This window comes from Perognathus longimembris, chromosome 1 (assembly GCF_023159225.1).
Source record: "Perognathus longimembris pacificus isolate PPM17 chromosome 1, ASM2315922v1, whole genome shotgun sequence".
NCBI classification, from domain to species: Eukaryota; Metazoa; Chordata; class Mammalia; order Rodentia; family Heteromyidae; genus Perognathus; species Perognathus longimembris.
The window spans coordinates 77,754,575-77,772,908 of record NC_063161.1 but is presented as its reverse complement, the minus strand read 5'-3'; the positions used below and the strand labels follow the sequence as shown (position 1 = coordinate 77,772,908).

General features: G+C 55.0%; 2 protein-coding genes across 2 annotated transcripts in view; one reads left to right on the top strand and one right to left on the bottom strand.

The window, feature by feature from the left end:
• Positions 1-1,497: 1,497 nt before the first annotated feature.
• Amz1 (archaelysin family metallopeptidase 1) lies at positions 1,498-6,894 on the top strand. The gene is made up of 6 exons (XM_048330208.1): positions 1,498-1,801; positions 2,995-3,159; positions 3,810-3,938; positions 4,154-4,299; positions 4,593-4,769; positions 5,939-6,894. The coding sequence occupies exons 1-6, from the start codon at positions 1,498-1,500 to the stop codon at positions 6,485-6,487; spliced, it is 1,470 nt and encodes a 489-aa protein (XP_048186165.1). The 3' UTR covers positions 6,488-6,894.
• Positions 6,895-10,704: 3,810 nt separating this feature from the next.
• Positions 10,705-18,334, bottom strand: part of Gna12 (G protein subunit alpha 12) — a 65,707-nt gene continuing 58,077 nt past the window's right edge. The window contains exons 3-4 of the mRNA XM_048330221.1: positions 14,699-14,749; positions 10,705-13,178 (exon numbers count right to left, since the gene is read on the bottom strand). Coding sequence (XP_048186178.1) covers positions 12,609-13,178; positions 14,699-14,749 — 621 coding nt within the window. The 3' untranslated portion in view covers positions 10,705-12,608. The remainder of the gene's footprint in view (positions 13,179-14,698; positions 14,750-18,334) is intronic.

Below are 18,334 nucleotides of genomic sequence, written 5' to 3'. Positions count from 1 at the left end.
TCTTTGAGATGAGGTCTTACTAACTGAAGCCACAATCCTTTCATCTCTACCTCCTCAGTAGTTTAGGATTAGCTGGGATTGCAAGTGTGTACCACTATGCCCGGCCTTCTGTTCTTTCTGGCCCACCGCTGACCCCTGGGAAATCTGTCCACTTGTTACTACCAGGGGTTTGGGGCTTTCATCCTTCACCAGAAAGCAGGTTTCTTGTCCTGTTGAACACAATACTATTGTCCTGAGTGCCCCAGGTAGGGACAGGAGTTAAGTGCCCTGCTATCTGGTGGTAGGCATAAGGGTAGTGGGCATCTGAGAATGGACCCAGACTGCAAAGAACCCAAGGTTACCTAAAAAGAAGCCTCTATGTCCTTGGCATTAAAGCAATGGTGCCAGGTGTGTGTGTGTGTGTGTGTGTGTGTGTGTGTGTGTGTGTGTGTGAGAGAGAGAGAGAGAGAGAGAGAGAGAGAGAGAGAAGGCAGGATTTGAACTCAGGGCCTCGCACTCAGCTCAGCTGTCTTGGTTATGGCTGGTGCCCTACCACCTGAGTTATGCCTCTAGCCAAGCTTTTTGCTGGTTACTTGGGGGTAGAATCTCTTGGACTTTATGCTAGCTCGAATTTTCAGTCCTCTGAGTGGCTGGGATGGCAGACATGAGTCATGATTTTTATTTACTGGAGATCAGGGGGGCAGGGGGCAGTCCCACCTTTCTGGGAAGGGTGCTGGTATTGTCAGATGAGAACTTTAAACACCTGCTGGGGTGTTTCTCATCTAGGAATCATCGTGGAAGAGATGTGGGCGTCTGTGTGTGATGTTGACTTGTGATAGCTGTGGAAACGGCACAAATTGGACATAGTGGTTCCTACCTGTGCACTCAGCCACAGCCAGCCTGGGTAGGAAAGCAGCTTGACATCTGCTCAGGTAAAAACCCAAGAACTGGGCTGGGAAGGTGGCTTAGTGGTAGAGTGCTTGCCTTCTATGCATGAAGCCCTGGGTTCGATTCCTCAGCACCACATACACAGAAAAAGCTGGAAGTGGGTGCTGTGGCTCACGTGGCAGAGTGCTAGCCTTGAGCAAAAAGAAGCCAGGGACAGTGCTCAGGCCCTGAGTCCAAGCCCTAGGACTGGCAAACAAACAACAAAAAACCAAGACCACTATCTGAAAAATAACCAAGGGGAAATAAGGCCTGGGGTGTGGGTCAGTGGTCAGAGCCCTTGCCTAGTGAACACAGAGCCCTAAGTTCAAATCCCTCAAGAACCACACACATGCCCTCTGCCAGCCAGGGGGAAGCTCTGGCAGGCCTGACATGGCCGGCCTGCCGTGCCCAGCAGTGACCCTACCCCATGCCTTCCCGTCTCACCTCGCCCATCCAGTGCCAGGCAGAGCCGGGTGCCAGTCCACTGGGAGCCACTAGCAGCCACTCTCAGCCTGAAGGAAGGTTCTAGAAGTGACGGTGGCCAGACCCTGGGAGGTTCATGGGCAGCGAGAGGGGCTCCACCTGCCCACCATGCTGCAGTGTAGACCGGCTCAGGAGTTCAGCTTCGGGCCCCGGGCCCTGAAGGATGCACTGATCTCCAGTGACGAGGCCCTGCGGCAGCGCTACGCCTTGGCCTTCTCCCCAGCCGAGAGGCTCTTCCTAGCGGAGGCCTACAACCCCCGGAGGACGCTCTTCCGCCCGCTGCTTATCCACTCTGCCTTCGACTGGCTCCTGAGCCGCCCTGAAGCCCCAGAGGACTTCCACACCTTCCATGCCTCCCTGCAGCTCCGCAAGCCAGGCCTGGCCCGGAAGCACATTTACCTGCAGCCAATAGGTACATGGGGGACAGTGGCGGCTCCGGCCTCCTAGGGCCTCACCCACCCCATCTGCGTGCTGGTCAGGAAGCCAGGCCACACAGGCGCTGCCTCCTGCTGGTATCTGTGGTCCTGCTCACATGTGTCAAAACCAAGTGGGGCGTGGTGGCTGGTGCCTGTAATCCCAGCTACTCAGGAGGTAGAAATAGGAGAATTGAAGTCTGAGGGTGGCCCAAGGAAAAAAATCTAAAGTTCCTTTTTTTCTTGTCAGTCCTAGGGCTTGAACTCTGAGCCTGGGCACAAGTACAGTTACTTGAGCTCTTCAGCTCAAGGCTAATGTTCTACCACTTGAGCCACAGTGCCACTTCCATTCGTCTGGTGGTTAATTGCAGATGAGTCTCACAGACTTTCCTGCCTGGGATGGCTTTGAACCATGATCCTCAGATCCTCAGATCCGCAGCCTACAGAGTAGCTAGGATTACAGGTGTGAGCCACCAGCACCTGGCTGAACCCTACCACTTTGAGCCACAGCACCACTTCCGGCTTTTTCTGTGTATGTGGTGCTGAGGAATCAAACCCAGGGCTTCATGCATGCTAGGCAAGCACTCCACCACACCACTAAGCCACATCCCCAGCCCCCTAAAATTCCTTTTTGAAAAGCAAACTGAACATAAGTAAAAGGGCTGGGGATATGGCTCAGCGGTAGAGAGTCTGCCTAGCAAGTGCAAGGTTCCGAGTTCAAACCCCAGTACCACCCAAAACAAACAAAAACCTCACCTTCCCATCCTGCTGTATGCTTTACAAAGGCTACTTCCTCTGGGACAGGGGGTGGGGGGGACTGCTGAGGGTAGGACCGGCCCGTTTCACAGGCTAGGAAACTGAGTCTGTCTCAGGGGAAATGGTGGGCCCTGCCTGGTCCCTGGGTAGAGGCAGGATTTGAATGCAGGTGTACTGGGGCAGGTCAGCTCAGCCAGGTGCTGGGGGGGTGGTGAGGGCAGGCAGCATCGGCCTTGTAGCCACCCATTGGCATGCCACCTGGCAGTGTGCCAGGAGGAGGCCAGGCTTTGGTCCCTGTGTGCCTTTCCGCTGCCCAGGCTGCATGCGCTGCATGTGCAGCATGGGTTCCTGTCCTTGCCCTTGGCCAGCACTCCCTGGGCGGTGGCCACTTGCAGGCAGGGGCCTGGCCAGGCTGCTGAGGGCGCTGTGTCCCCAGATCTGAGCGAGGGGCTGGGCCGCCCCCTGCTGGAGCAGCTGCAGAGCTGCGCGGAGGCTTTCTTCCTGGGCCTTCGGGTCACCTGCCTGCCCTCTGTGGCCGCCGACACCATCCACTGCTCCTCGCGGCCCAGCCAGGACACCGACAGGCTCCAGCTCCACACAGGTGGGTAAAGAGGGGCAGGCCCGGGTGGTGACAGCCTAGGGAGGGGCATGCAGGAAGATGGAGCCTTTGGAATGTCACCCCATGTATCTCCCCCCTTCCTATGTGGTCCACAGCTATGGAGCCCCATCCCCCGGGCAGTGGGGGGACTGGGCCAGGGACACTGGTGGGCCTGAGTGGGGGTCTTGCAGTGCCCCCTCCTTCCTTCCTTTGTGGACCCCCAGCTCTGTGTCAAGGCAGGTCAGACCCTGAGCCACCCTGTGCCCACTCCAGCTGTGTCCCCTCTGTGAAGATGCCTGCCAGCCACCACCAGCAACCCAGCCTTTATAGCAAAGCTCCTCGGAAGGCTGTCCTATCCTGTCCCCGGCCGCTTGGTGGCTTCTCATGCTCTCCCCGTGCCTCCCTGGCCACGCTGCCCCCTCCCTCCTCACCCCACAGTGCATCTGCAGGTCCCCATGTCACACGAGGGGACCCAGGCCCAGGGCCCCTGGCTACTTGTCCCCTCCCCAACCTGCCAATCCATGGCCAGCTCTCCTGACCCTGAGGAGGCCTGCAGAGAGCTCCTCACCTGGGGGGATCCTGGACCCCAAGGCCCTCACTGCCCAGGGAGAGAAGGCCAGGCTCTGCTGCCCTGACTGCTGGCTTCCCCGCAGATGGCCTCCTGTCTTTTCTGAAGAGCACCAAGCCAGAGGACGCACTGTGCGTGCTGGGCCTCACGCTGGCCGACCTGTACCCGCACGACACCTGGGCCTTCACCTTCGGCAAGTTCCTGCCGGGCCAAGGTGAGCCAGGCCTCGAGGGCAGAGCAGGCCAGAGAGAGTGACACCCTGCTCCTGGCCACTCACTCATTCCCCAGCCTCCCCAGGGTCTTGGGCGTGGGTGGACAGGCCACGGGCAGGGCTTCCAGGCGCCGCCTTGTCCTCAGGCCGCGGCCAGTGCACGAGAGGAAGGGGGACGAGAGGTGGCTTCTGAGGCTCCTCTTCCCTGCCCTCTCCAGAAGTGGGTGTCTGCAGCTTTGCCAGGTTCTCTGAGCTCCCAGGGCCCAGCACCCCTGAGCCTACCCTAGGCCAGGGGGCAGCAGATGGCCCCGCGGCCTCTCCGCAGGACAGCAGCGGGACCTTGGGCGTGGTGCAGTGCTGCAAGGTGGGTATGGGAGGGGAGGAGGAAGGGTGTGAGGGGACAGGAGTGGCCTCTGGAAACCCTCACTCTGTATAGAGTGGGGAAACTGAGGCTCAGAGATGCCACCTGTTTCACCCAAGGCCACACAGCTCTGAAGAGACAGGGTTGGGGCCTGAGATTCTCCAAAGCTGTCGGGGTGCCCGTGCTGTCTGGGGAGGGGGTGCTCAGGCTTTCTCCCAGGGTTCTGGCCTCCCTCTCGAGGAGCTTCTGGGTCTGTCTTGTCATGGCTACAAGGTGAGATGCTCCCCACCCTCCAGGTTGCTTGTCATGAGCTCTGCCATCTCCTGGGTCTGGGCAGCTGCCGCTGGCTGCACTGCCTCATGCAGGGGGCGCTCAGCCTGAACGAGGCGCTGCGGCGGCCCCCCGACCTCTGCCCCATCTGTCTGCGGAAGCTGCAGCACATCCTGGGCTTCAGGCTGGTGGACAGGTACAAGGTGAGCCCCGCTGGGTCCTGCCTACGCCAAAGGAGGGGAGCAGGCTGCAGGGCCCCCGCCAGGCTCCCCCGCAGCAGGTGCCACCCTAGTGTCTGTCAAGGCGGGAGGACCAGGCATGACATGTTGAGACATGGAGGCGACCCTCAAAGTTTAATCCACCAGAGGGGCCAAGTGGGCTGGGCACTAGTGTAGGTGTCCCCCCACTGTGGACACCTCCTCCGGCTTCTCCACCCTGTGCTCCCAAGGAGGACCGGCAGGGGAAGCGGAGCAGCTGTGTGTGTGCATGTGCGCGTGCGCGCGCGCGCGGCATACTGCCCTCTGCTGGCGGCTTGCAGCACGGCACGGGGAAGAGAGACTGCTTTGTAAATTCTGCACTTTTGTCGCGGAGTTCAGGGCAAGTGGTCATTTGTCCACCTTTGGTTGAAAAAATATTTTCATGGAAGACACAAGACCTAGCGGTAGGAAAACCAGACATGGAGAGAGAGCCTCCTGTGTTCAAGGCTCAGCTCCTGTGGTTCCAGAGACGACCCTCCCCCCCATCACTTGTAGTCCTCCAGGAGGGGTGGTTCTCAGGGTTCCCTCGCGGTATATACATGTTGATTGGAGGATTGGGGCTGTCAGGCAGTGGGCACCAGCTCTTCCACTTCCGTGAAGCTGTGTGGTAGGAAGTAAGGGACAGCTGTGTGGACTGCTGGAGGGCAGGCCCCCTCCCCATTGTTTTGTCAGTTGTGAACTGTCCCTGAGTTCTTCTGCTCAAGGCTAGTGCTCTGCCACTTTGAGCCACCAGTGCCATTTCTGGTTTTCTGGTGGTTAACTGGAGATGCCTGCCCAAGCTGGCTTTGAATTGTGATTCTCAGATCTCAGTCTCCTGAGCAGCTAGGATGACGGGCATGAGCCACCAGCACCTGGCCTTAAAATTATAACTCTAGTGAGAAATATCCTGTAGTTTCACTGTGAGGAATGGCTGGGAAAACAATGTGCTGTGCTCTGGAAAGGTGAGCAGGTGCTCTGGTGAGCTGGCCTACCCAGCTCTGCCACAGCAAGATTCCAGTCTGCAGAAGCACTGGGCAGAAGGGCCCTGTGGCCCGAGCCCAAGGGTGGCTAAGCATAGCTGGGACCATAGACCAGTGGCGATCCCAGCAGCCTCAGCCCGCATCTCTCCCTCTCAGCGGCTGCACACCTGGACCCAGGCAGCAGCAGGGCCATGGCCTGGCCCAGAGGCCGGGGACCAGTCCGCGTCAGAGGACACACTGCCCTTCAGCACCGACTCGGGCCTGTGCTGCGACAGTGACTCGGAGCCCGTTACCAGCCTGTCAGAGCCCCTGACTCCCGATGTGTGGGGTCACGCCTTCCCCGAGGTGCCCGAGGATGGGCTGAGCTCCTTGGCGACCTCGGAGGCAGTGCCAAGGCCGAGGGGCCTCGAGGAGGACCTGGAGGAGCACGGGCGCTGGCTGGCCGCGTGCATCCAGGCCCTGGAGCGGGAGGCCACGGAGGATGACCTGGCACAGGTGGATAGGGCCGTGGACGCCATGGAACGCTGGGAGTTGTTCACAGGTCAGCTCCCAGCCACCAGGCAGGACCTGCCCTGTGGCAGGGACAGCCCAGGGCTGCGCAAGGTCCTGGGGGACAAGCTGTCCTCCCTGAGGAGGCGTCTGAGCACGCGCAGAGTCCCCAAGGCAGGGTCTTCCCCCCGGGGCTGGGAGGAAACAGAGAATTAGGGCCATGGGGACCGCCCCACAGACAACTTTGCCTCCAGGTGCCCGGCAAGGCTAAAAGAAGGGACCCCAAAAGTGGAGGAAGGGTTCCTGAGGTCCTGTGCTTCCTTGCTTGTTCCAAAGCACAGCTGGATTCAAGACACAGCGGGGGTGGCAGCCTTGGGCCCGTGGGCCCTCCTGTTATTTACAGCTGGAGTCTGGGAGCCTGTCCACATTTGGCTCTGTGATGTCCAAGCTGGACACAGGGCCCTCGCTGGCGAAGGCATGAGGTTTGTTCCTGCTGACTTCAGCCACTTGGTGTGACTGGTGTTCTGATCTGAACATTGCATGGGGGACCTTCACAGACTCCACATTTCTTTTGTGCGGATACTAAGGCTTCAACTCAGGGCTTTATGCTCTTGTTCAGCTTTTTTTTTTTTTTTAAACTCTGGGTGGTGCTCTACCTCTTGAGCCATGCTTCTCTCCTGGGTTCTTGTTGGTTAATTGGAGGTAAGAGTCTCTCAGATTATTCTGCCCAGGCTGACTTTGAATAGTGATCCTCAGATCTCAGGCTCCTGAGCAGCTGGGATGACAGGTATGAGCTACAGCTGCCTGGCAAGAGTGGGGTTTTTAAGAGCAATAAAAGTCCCAAGTTGATCTTAAGAGTTTTCTCATCCGTTTGCCTGCTGGGGGCCCTGGGGTGTGGGGGAGCAGGTCAGGGAGTCTTCTACATTGTGGCTGGCTGAGCTGGAGCTTTGAATATTTTGGGGTGGCCACAAGTCATGCACACCCCTAGTCACGTGACAGGTATATGCAGTCGAAGTGGGCGGAGGCCAGGGCCCCGCTTGTCAGAGCAGCACGTGGGGGACCCTCATGGGACAGGAAAGTGACCTGAGTCCTGCACTCCATTTCCTAGGCATGGGTCAGGGAGGTGGGCCTTTGGGTGAAACTCCCCCCACCCCCAGCAAAGGGTTAAAAAACAAACACATGGCTAAAAGGCTACTGGCAAAACCACAAGTCCAAACTTAGGTTCCATTCAGTTTAAAGGGGTTTCTAGAACCTTCCAAGGGCATGCAGGTGTAAGGCTGGGGTTCAGGCTGTTGGCCCCAGTGCAAGCCCTCTATGTCCTTGCACCCCACTCTCTGGGCTCCCCAGGGAACATCTTGGGGAGCTGCTTCCTCACCCCCTTTCCCGATGTTGGCAGGAAGTGCCTGTTCTCAGCCTAGAGCCACCGGGTTTCATCTGCCCGACACAGAGGGCTTGATGTGGGGGTCAGTTCCCAGTTTTGAGTATGCAGAGGCAGAACTACAAGGGTCTTCTGATTTTTAAAAAACGTTTATTTGGTGCTGAGGAATCGAACCCAGAGCCTCATGCATGCTAAGCAAGCACTCTACCACTAAGCCACATTCCCAGCCCTGGGTCTTCTGATCTTGCCACATGAACCAGACCTCCATTCCAGCATTTTGCTGGTTATCATGGATCTGTCTGCCCAGGCTACCTTCAAACCATGATCCTCAGATCTCAGCCTCCTGAGTAGTTAGGATTTTAGGTGTGAGCCACTGGTGCCCCACTGGTCCCCGTGGGGCTTTGCTTTCAGGGGAGCCCAAAGAAATAGCAAACTCACAGCTTTAGGACTAAAGCCGACTGTTACACACAGTCTAGTGCAGGAGGCCACCGAGCCTGCCTCCTTGCAGAGAGCCCCGGCTCTGGGCAGCTGCTGCAAGAACTGTGAGTGGCTGATGGCGGTAGCTGACGCCCCTTCCTGCTCCAGCATCACCTGATCTCCCAGAGCCCAAAATAACCAACGTTTATTTTTGAGCCTGGCTTCCTGGATAAGAGGCAAAGGAAAACAAGCTTAAGTCAGGGGTTTGTTTTGAAAAGCAATTTCCAAGAAATGTCTGGGGGGTCACGTTCCGTTCAGCACTGCCCTGCCTCCACGGTTCCCCATGATGGGGAGGTGATGGGGCGCTGGGGGGCAGGCTGCAGGAGGCTGATTCCTGCAGGGGCCCGCAGCAACCCAGCAAGTCCAACCTCACACTCTCTCCACACAGACACCCCCCAGCTCCCAACAAACCACCCAGAAAAGAAACAGACCAAGCTGGGCACGGTGGTGCAGTCCTGTAATCCCAGGTACTCAGGAGATAGTAACCAGGAGGAGAGCCCAGGCAAAGAAGTTGGAGACCTCATCACAATCAATAAATTGGGTATGGGTGCACACTGTCACCCATCCCAGCTATACATGAGACATACATTGGGGGAATCACTGTCCATGTAAGCCGAGGCAAAAACATGAAACCTGAATTGAAAAGTAACTCAAAAGGACTAGGTAGAGCCTGCTTAGCAGGCTTGAAGCTCTGAGTTCAACTCCCAGTACTACCAAGAAACAAATTTTCTTTTCTGAAGTAAGACCAGGCCTCAGTCACTTACTGCCTGTGCTTCCTCTGGGAGTGACCCGTGGGGGTGGGGGCATGTTTCTTGTCCCAGCAGGACCTCTAGTGGCCAAGCTGGGTAGTGCAGGGACAACAGGGTCCCGGCTGCCTCCCTACAGCTCTGACAGGGCAGAGTGAGGGCCACGGGGCTGGCAGGATCCGCTGGATGTGAACGCAGCTGTCTGCTGCACTCTCCTTCCTATCCCACTCACCCTTAGCAGTTGTTTTCTGTGGGGCTCTTGAAAGTACTCATGGGCCCCATGTAGGAATGATGCCTGTAGACAAGAGAGGGTCCTGGGCAGGGTTCCCCCATTGTTCCAGACACACGGCACCCACCCAGGATAGACCTCGACCTCCTCACACACGAGTACCTGTGTGGCACAGTTCTCAGCGACCCAGCTGTTAACTGGTGGTGGCACCCACCTGTAATCCCAGTATTTGGGAAGCCGAGGCAGGAGGATCATGACTTTGAAGCCAGCCTGGGCTACACAGCGAGGCATTGTAAAAAAAAAAAAAAGAAAAAAAAAAAAGAAGAAATCAGTTTCGTACAAGTGAAAATATATCGAAATTTAGGCATCTTCTGAGCTCACTGATTTTGATATATAGGATACATTGCTATTTTTCTATAATGCGTAAGCATTGCATTTTCATTATAAAAGTTAATAAATGCCACAAACCCAATTAAGGAAAAAGCCATAGATCTTTCTATAATGCTTAAAACATTACATTTTCATTCTCAATGCCACCAATCAAATTAAGGAAAAAGCCATGGAGGAAAAGGTCCACTGAAAACAGATCTGTCTGAGCTTAATCAGTAGCCCTTCCTGTTTGGAAGGCCCGGTTCCTTCCTCTTCGGGTCTGCTCACACAGGGCCATCCATCTGCGTCCATCTCCATTTCAGAACAGGCTTCTGTGAGAGGCCCCACTTGTGGGGCTCAGCCGGCCCCAGGGAAGAGCCTGCCCCGAGCAGCTGCCTCTGGGCACTGGTGGACAGGCTGGGAGCTGTCCCACATGGCCAAATGCAGGGGGCACAGCCTCTACCCTGTGCCTCCTGCGGCTCAACCCTGTGAGGAGACTTTGAGAGGCATCAGTGTGGATCCCTTCCTCCACACTGACGCCTGGTTTCTGTATTTTCCAGGGGCAAGAATAAAGCTTGCTCTAACAAAAAGTAAAGGCTGAGTTGGGCACCGGTGGCTCACGCCTGTAATCCTAGCTACTTGAGAGGCTGAGATCTGAGGACTGAAGTACGAAGCTAGCCTGGGCAGGAAAGTCTGGGACACTCTTATCTCCAATTAACCACCTAAAAGTCAAAAGCAGAAAAAAAAATAGTGTTGGTTTTAAATGACGAGTGATAAAGAAAACCCCAAGATTTATTTCAACTAACATCCAGAGATGGAAGGTTCTAGAACCCTTGAGCCAGCCCCTGTAGCCCAGGCTAACATATGCGAGGTGGAGGCGCATGCTGGGGCCAGTTTCCAGCCCCAGTCCCTGCGAGAGCCTTGGTCCTACCCCCCAGGACTGGGGTGTGTCCCCGGGTCCCCAAGTCAGTCAGTCATAACTCACCAGCTTGTTTGAATATTATTATTATTATTATTTGAACTTGGAGTTAAAACAACCTGACTCATTTTTCTTTTATCAAAGAAGTAGGAAAGTTACAAGAATAGGAACTCTAGAGATCTCTATAAATTACAGAGCTAGGACTCAAAATCTTTGAAACAATTTCTCTACAAACACAGGATTTAAAAGTCTAGTTCAGTAACAAACCTACATGCAGTTCTCAGTTTAAAACAGTGTAAGGATGAGGGAGAGGTCTTATTTCGAGGATGTTTATTGTTACACTTTTTGCAATAAGAGAGGCACCCCCCACCCCGCTTCTCCAACATCACAATTAAAAAACAACAACAGAGTAACAGTGAAATAAAATAAAAGTACAAAAGCCTAAGGCTGGGGATGAAGGGCTACAATCTATGTGGGGCGAGCTGTAAATGATGTTGGCCTAGGCAGTGACAGTTCCCTTCTGCAATGACAACGCTTCCCGTGTTCAAGGTGGGGGTGCACCTTAGGACACGGGAAAGTGGCCTCGCAGGCCCCGCTGCTGGGGCTGCAGCCAGAGGCTGAGCTAAGGGTAGACTTCGCCATCCACCTGCTGTCAGCTAGGCGGAAGCTGTGCAGCTCTTCACTCAGGAGTGCCTGGGGTTGAGAATGATTGCCAGAGGGCCAGAGCTCTCACTCCCTGGCATGGCCGGGCCCACAAATCCTCCCAGGCACCCCAGTTGTGGCAACAGCCTCCAATAGAGCCAGGCGGGCGCCCCTTCGGAGTAGAGGAATGACTGGGGTCAGGTTCTCCACCCTGTGCTGCGGGCCAGGCCCTGTCCATGCCCTCAGAGAACCCTGGGCTACTCACCTCCTCTAAGCCTGGGCCTGGCCACATGCCTTGCACTTGTAACAGCCAGAGAGGAGTGAGATCTGCACACATCCACACGGGCCTCGATCGAGATGCTCCACTGTCTCCTGGTACGCGCCGTGGCAGCCAGGCCCTCTCAGAGCACCTACTATGCTTAGCAACTGCCAGACTCACGTTCGCCTGCTCGCTGGGGTCAGGTGGCTCAGGTGTGGTGTGGCTGGCACAGCCCGGGGGCCTGGGCTCATGTGAGGAAGCCACACAGCACGCTGTGGCAGTTTCTCTGTTGCGGAGCCACTGGGAGGAGGGCCGGGCCCCCGCACTGGGCTGCTGTGGAATGCACTGTGGCACCTGCACGCCCTCCGGGCCAGCAGGCACACACGCAAGCTGTGCTCAGCCAGGCACAGCCTCACCCTGACCAGGAGTCTGACGGTACCCCCCCTTGCCCTGGGTGTGCAGTGGGGCAGGGTCTTGGACAGCAGTTTGGCTTAGGAATCTGGGGAGCAGCTGTGTAAGGCATCGGTGGGGGACAGTGTGCAGATACTGGGATTTCTCTGGGCTTTTTGGCCACCTGAAAGGCCAGCTGCCAGGGACTCCCTGGGGCAGCTGTGGCATGAGGAGAGATTGGGGGTGCCTGTGCCAGCTACCCCTGCCCCCCCCTTTTCCAAAAGGAGGGGCATCTGTAAGGCCACTTGGTTTTCAGCTTTGCCACTGGGGGAGAAGGGTCAAAGAGGAAAAAGCACCATGGCGGCAGGCACGGGGGCAGACTGACAGCTGTGGCCAGCAGCCATCCTGTCCCTGGTGTGTCACTTGGGCATGCTGCTGAGCTGTTGCTGGGGACGAGGCAGGCGCAGGGCCCCCACCTTGTCATCCGTAGCAGGGAGTGGAGACTGGCAGGGCCCCTTTGGCACTGGTGCAAAGTCGAAGGCAGCACAGCGCACTCCCTTTGGAGGGGCGGCTGGGGCTGGGCTCTTCTGCAGGGTATTGAAGCAGAGCTTCAGGGCTGGTGTGCAAGGCCAGGGTGTGTGTGTGTGTGTGTGTGTGTGTGTTTCTGTCACTAGAGCGTGTGCGCACCCCTGCCCTGATGACATGGTGTCAGGAAGGGAGCAGGTGCCTGTGAGAAGCAAGCTAGCTGTTACTAAGCGCTACACTGCTGGAATTTCAGTAGTTTTGCCGGGCCCCAGATTCAGTAGCTAACATGACAGTTCCCGGGTCCTCTTGCCCACGGCTTGCTGGCGTGGCCCCGGCCACCCATGGCAGGGGCGCAGAGGGTGAGGCTGGCACGGGCGGGCGGCACGGGCTCTCCCCGCCCGCCTCACTGCAGCATGATGTCCTTCAGGTTCTCCTGCAGGATGGTGTCCTTCACAGCGTGGAAGACGAAGCGGATGTTCTCCGTGTCGATGGCGGTGGTGAAGTGGTGGAAGAGCGGCTTGCTGCGGTTGCGCCGCTTCCGGTCGAAGCACTGGACCAGGAAGCGCTGCACGTCCTCCAGCCGGTGTGGGTCGCCCTTGAAGTCGGGGAAGTGCTTCTGGATGCTTACGCTCTGCACCTTCTCCACCAGCAGGTCCATCTTGTTGAGGAACAGGATGATGGAGACGTTGAAGAACAGCTTGTTGTTCACAATGGTCTCAAAGATGTTCATGGACTCCACCAGGCGGTTGGTGCGCCGGTCCTCCATGAGCACCTGGTCGAACTCGCTGGATGACACCATGAACAGGATGGACGTGATGCCGTCAAAGCACTGGAACCACTTCTGGCGCTGGGACCGCTGCCCACCCACGTCCACCATCTTGAAGGGGATCTTCTTAATGACGAAGTCGTGCTCCACGATGCCCTTGGTGGCCTTCCGGGCCAGCAGGATGTCCTGCTTACTGGGGAAGTAGTTCTGGAAAATACAGGGTGAGGGAGGAAAGGGCAGGGAGATGGCAGGGGCAGATGGCAGAGGCCAGGGTAGAGGGAAAGGTGAGGAAAGGTTTGGTTCAACTTTTCCAGGAACTTGAGCCAAACACCAAAGCAAACTTTGCTTACAGACCTATGCTTTTACCACGAAGCAAACAGAAACATGGAGTTCCCCTTTCCCATGGGGCGCGGGGCACTGGGTTGTGCTCTTGGCCTCCATGTCAAGTCTCATCAGTTCTCTTTTGCAGAGGAAATTTGCCCTCTTGCTTGTTGCCCTGTCAAAGATGCTCTAACTTCCAGAGCTTTACCTTACCTTACACTAAGCTAACTTAGGGTTTGCAGTGCTATTCAAGCCTAATCTGAGGTATATTTAATATGTTGGTATTGGAATAGTTTTTTCTTTTGGTGCTGGGGATGGAATCAGGGCCTCCTGCATGCTAATGACTGAGCCAGGCCCCAGCCCTTGGGGAATCTCTCAGAGGCTTCCGTCACACAAGGCAATCTCAGCTTTCCAGCCACTGTGGTCCTGTGCTGCAAAGTCACCATGGACTCCAGCACTCAGCAGAAGGCTCCCACAGCGGTCCCACCAAGCACCCAGTGGGTGAGGCCTGGCTGGGCTAGACTGGGAGGGACATCCCCACTACACTATAAGCAGAACAGCCAGATTGAGACACCCCATAGCGTGAAGGCCCTGGTTACTTTAGTCCATCAATGAGGAGGGAAAAGACAGGAGAAACTCACAGACTCAAAGCAGTTTAAGTGATATGGAACGATTGCAGCATTTGGACTTTATTAGGTTATTGATATAAATTGTTATTTCTTTCTTTCTGATGATACTGGGGTTTGAATACTGCTAGGCAGGCCTCTGCCTCTTGATCACTGTTGTTTTTGTTTCTTTTGAAAAGCCATAATGAAGAAAATATGAGGCCACCGAGTAAAGTCATACAAGCAAAAGGACACTGCTTATCACTAAGGCACGGTAGCTAATATCTCAGGAGCACACAGGTATTCTGGCTGTGATCTTCAGAGTCTTACATTCCAGTGGCACACTCTGAACTATGGCTCTTGGTTTTATAAGACAGGGTTTTGCTATGCAGTCCACATTGGCTTCACACTCTTCATTCTCCTGCCTCAGCTTCCCAAGAGCTGGGATGACAGTTATGTGCCACCATGCTTGGCTGCTAAAATATGGCTGATTAGAGGCTGTGGTGAGGGTTGTGGGTGGTCACTGCTGCATGTGGGGTCTCCTTTTGTACAGGCTTGGATTTCCACAGGAACAATGACAGGAAATCCTCCTCTGGCTACAGAACCCCTCTGTGCCATCACGGCGACAGAGCTCCATCTTCCCTATGCTCACAACCGAGTCCAGACCCCAGCAGATACCCAACAAAACAGGACGGCTCACAGTAATGTGATGGGACCTGGTGGATGGAGCCTGTGTGTATCAGGGCCCCCACACCACCGCTTCCAGACCTTGAGAGCTGGGAGAGGGAGGGTCTTACTCACCAGTTGGCCAATCCGGTCCAAGTTGTCCAGAAAATATTTCACAGACTCGCCCTGTGAAGAGAAGACATTTAGAACTCAGTCTTCATAGAAAGAAGAAAATGGAGTGGGGACAGTAGTGTGAGTACAAACAGGAGAGCAAAAGTGAAAAGGAGTGGACAGGTCATTTTATTTATTTTTTTGCTGGTCCTGGTACTTGAACTCAGGGCCTGGGCACTGTTCCTAAGATTCTTTTGCTCAAGGCTAGCGCTCTATCACTGTGGCTCTATCTGAGCCACAGCTCCACCCCAGCTTTTTCTGAGTAGTTTACTGGAGATCAAAGTCTGACAGACTTTTCTGCCTGGGCTGGCTTTGAACTGCGATCCTTAGTTCTCAGCCTCCTGAGTAACTAGGATTACAGGTATGAGCCACCAGCATCCAGTGGATGCATCATTTTTGACAGTGCTGGAGTGTGAACTCAACACCTTGTGTTTGCCAGGCAAGTGCTCCAGAACTTGAGCCACACCCCCAACCCATCTTGCTGTCATTTTTTTAATAGGGTCTCATTTACCCACTTTACCCACTAGTCCAGCCTGGGTCATGTGATCCTTCTAGTTATGCTTCCTGTGAAGTTAGGATGACAGACGTACACTACTACACCCAGCTTGCTACTGGTTGAGATGGGGTCTCATCAACTTGTTGCCTGGCTGGCCTTGAATGCTGACCCCCTGCTCTCTGCCCTCTGATTGAGAGCAGCTGGCATCACAGCTGTGAGCCAGTCTGGCAACACTAGGTTTTTGACCAGAGAAGGGCACTGGCAACAGGCTCTCACCAGACTTGGGCCCGACCCCTCAGACTTTCATCCTCCTGTCTCCACCTGCCACACACCTGGTGTTGGTGCCCAGTGCTGTTCCTGGATCTAACAGTGAATGTGGAATTGGTCATAGGAGCGATGGAAGGGAGTGGGGAGGAAAACAGTGCCTCAGGACAATCACTCTGACCTTGTGGAGCACTGGAGAGGGGCACAGAGGCCCCCCAAACCCATGGGGTGGGGAGAGTACTGAGGCAGAGAGGTTGTGCACATGGCCCACAAAGCAGCAGTCCTCAGAGCCTGACTTGAGTCCATCCTCATATGAGAATGTCACAGAGGAGGAATGTGTGGGGTTGTAACTGTGGTCACAACCACTGACAAGATGCCAATGCTTCACTTCCATGGAGCTGAGCAGGAGAAACAACTGGGTGTCAGTTACAAGACCTGGATGAACATAAGCGTCCTTGGGGCAGATGCTGCTCCCAGTGCCTTGGCATCGCTGCATCTGAGCCCTTCACAAACCTCATGCATGATGATGGAGGAGCAGGGTGGCCAAGATGCCGCCAAGTGGAAGCAACAGGCTCCTTGCTTGAAACCCGGGTGATAGGGAGGGAATAGTGTTCCATGGGGCGTGAAGCCATCATGTGTCCAGCAGTGTGAGACCCAAGTGTTCTTCAACCAAGTTGTGGGGCTGACGTTAGAGCTCACATCCTTAGCCTCTCTTCTGTAATTGTACAGGCTATGACAACAAACGTTCACAGGTAAAGTTTTCTGTTAAAAGCAAGTGATGGCTAGGTGTGGTGGCTCATGCCTATGATTGCAGGTAATGGGAGACAGACATAGAATCATGGTTTGAGGCCAGCCTGGACAAAAAGTTAATGAGATCTCCACCTCAATCAACGAGCTAGGTGTGGTAGTGGGCACCTGTGACCCTGGCTATTCAGGAGGCATAGGAAGGATTGTGGTTCAAGGCCAGCATAGGGAACAAAGCATTAGACCTACATGAAAACTCACTAGAACCAAAAGGGCAGGCATTGTAGCTCTAGTGATAGAATGCCTTACTCGTAAGCACAGGGCTTCGAGCTCAAATCCTAGTACAGAGAGAGACAGAGAGAGAGAGACAGACAGAGAGAAACAGACAGACAGAGACAGACAGAGAGAGAAAGAAAGAAAGAAAAGGAAGAAAAGAAAGAAAGAAAGAACACGTGTGCACAGGATCAACACAGTGAAGGGCATTAAGATGCAATCCTATGGCCAGGCACCCTCTGCACCCCCCTAGCCTCTCTCCCAAAGCCCAGGGGCCAGCAGGTCCTTTCAAAAGCTTGGCTTCTAGCTGGGTAGTGAGGGCTCTTATCTGTAATATCAGATAACCAGGAGGCTGAGATCTGGAGGATTGTATGAGGCCAGGCTTGGCAGAAAAGTCTGTGAGCCTCCATCTCCAATTAGCCAGTGAAAAGCTGTGCTGAGAGTGTGGCTCAAGTGGTAGAGCACTAGCTTAGGAAGTGTGAGGTCTTGAGATTAAGCCCTAGTGCTAAAACAAAAATAACAAACACAGCCTGGCCCCCAGCTCCCCTGCTCCCCTTGCATTGTGGGGCAGAAGCCAGAGTAGCTGTCATATGACAACAAACAAAGGTTAAAAATAGAAAAGCACCTGGCACATCAAGGTGGAGGTGCTGCAAGTGGGCAGTGGAAACCTATGCTTTTGGTGGAGAAAGCAGGTACGTGGCAGGGGGAGAAGTGTAAGAGGAGGTGCATGGCCACCCACTGTCTGCTGCTCCTCCTGTTACTCCTGGCTCCTGCCTGGAGACAGTGAGTTATAGACCATTCAGGATTGCCAAGTAGGACAGAGGTTATTTTTTTGTTGTTGTTGGTGGCTTTTTTTTTAGACAGGCTGGCCTCGAACGCTCAACCACATGTGGTGGCCACATGTGTGCTACCAGCACAGCAGGAAGGGCCCTGTGCCACAAGGAGGTGCTCAGGCTTCTGTTGCTTCTTTGGGGTCCACAGCCCGGTGTCTGCTGAGCCCTGAGCTGGTGTAAGCACGCTGCCAGCACCAGTGCCACACTGTGAGGGAGGACAGAGCAGACAGACGAGGCTACCATCTGCCCCTGGGATGAATGGAAGCAGCATGCCACCTCCTCCCGGCCAGCGCTGGGCCTCTCCAGTCAGATCAGTGAGCAGCAGCATGGTTATCCCTCAACTGTGACAGGCCTGTGACTGTCCTGGGAAGACCTCCCAGACTCTGGTTCTGAGTCCTCCCTCTCCATTTCTAATCTGCTCTCTGGGGACCTAGTCATGTTCTGCCCTGCACAGGCCCCATACTGTGCCTCTGGCTTCACTCTTCAGATGCCAGCTCCCACCACAGCTTGGCTCAGGCCTCACCAGGATAGGGTGCTCCTGCCCTCCCTCCCTCCCTCCCTCCGTCTTTCTTTCTTTCTTTCTTTCTTTCTTTCTTTCTTTCTTTCTTTCTTTCTTTCTTTCTTTCTTTCTTTCTTTCTTTCTTTCTTTCTTTCTTCCCTCCCTCCCTCCCTCCCTCCCTCCCTCCCTCCCTCCCTCCCTCCCTCCCTCCCTCCCTTTCTTTCTTTCTTTCTTTCTTTCTTTCTTTCTTTCGTTCTTGTCCTGAGGCTTGAACTCAGGGCCTGAGCACTGTCCCTGGCTTTTTTTTTTCCTCAAGGCTAGCACTCTACCACTTCAGCCACAGTGCCCCTTCTGGCTTTTTCTATATATGTGGTGCTGAGGAATTGAACCCAGGGCTTCAGGTATGTGAAGCAAGCACTCTACCACTAGGCCATATTTCCAGCCCCTCCTTTTTTTTTTTTTTTCTCCCATCAGTTGGTTGTAGAAGGTTT

Excerpts from the sequence above, each read along its gene's own strand:
- Amz1 (XM_048330208.1), top strand. The coding sequence starts at position 1,498 with ATGCTGCAGTGTAGACCGGCTCAGGAGTTCAGCTTCGGGCCCCGGGCC. Across the intron at positions 4,300-4,592 it reads GCGTGGTGCAGTGCTGCAAG|GTTGCTTGTCATGAGCTCTG; the intron begins GTGGGTATGGGA and ends CCCACCCTCCAG. Across the intron at positions 4,770-5,938 it reads GGCTGGTGGACAGGTACAAG|CGGCTGCACACCTGGACCCA; the intron begins GTGAGCCCCGCT and ends TCTCCCTCTCAG.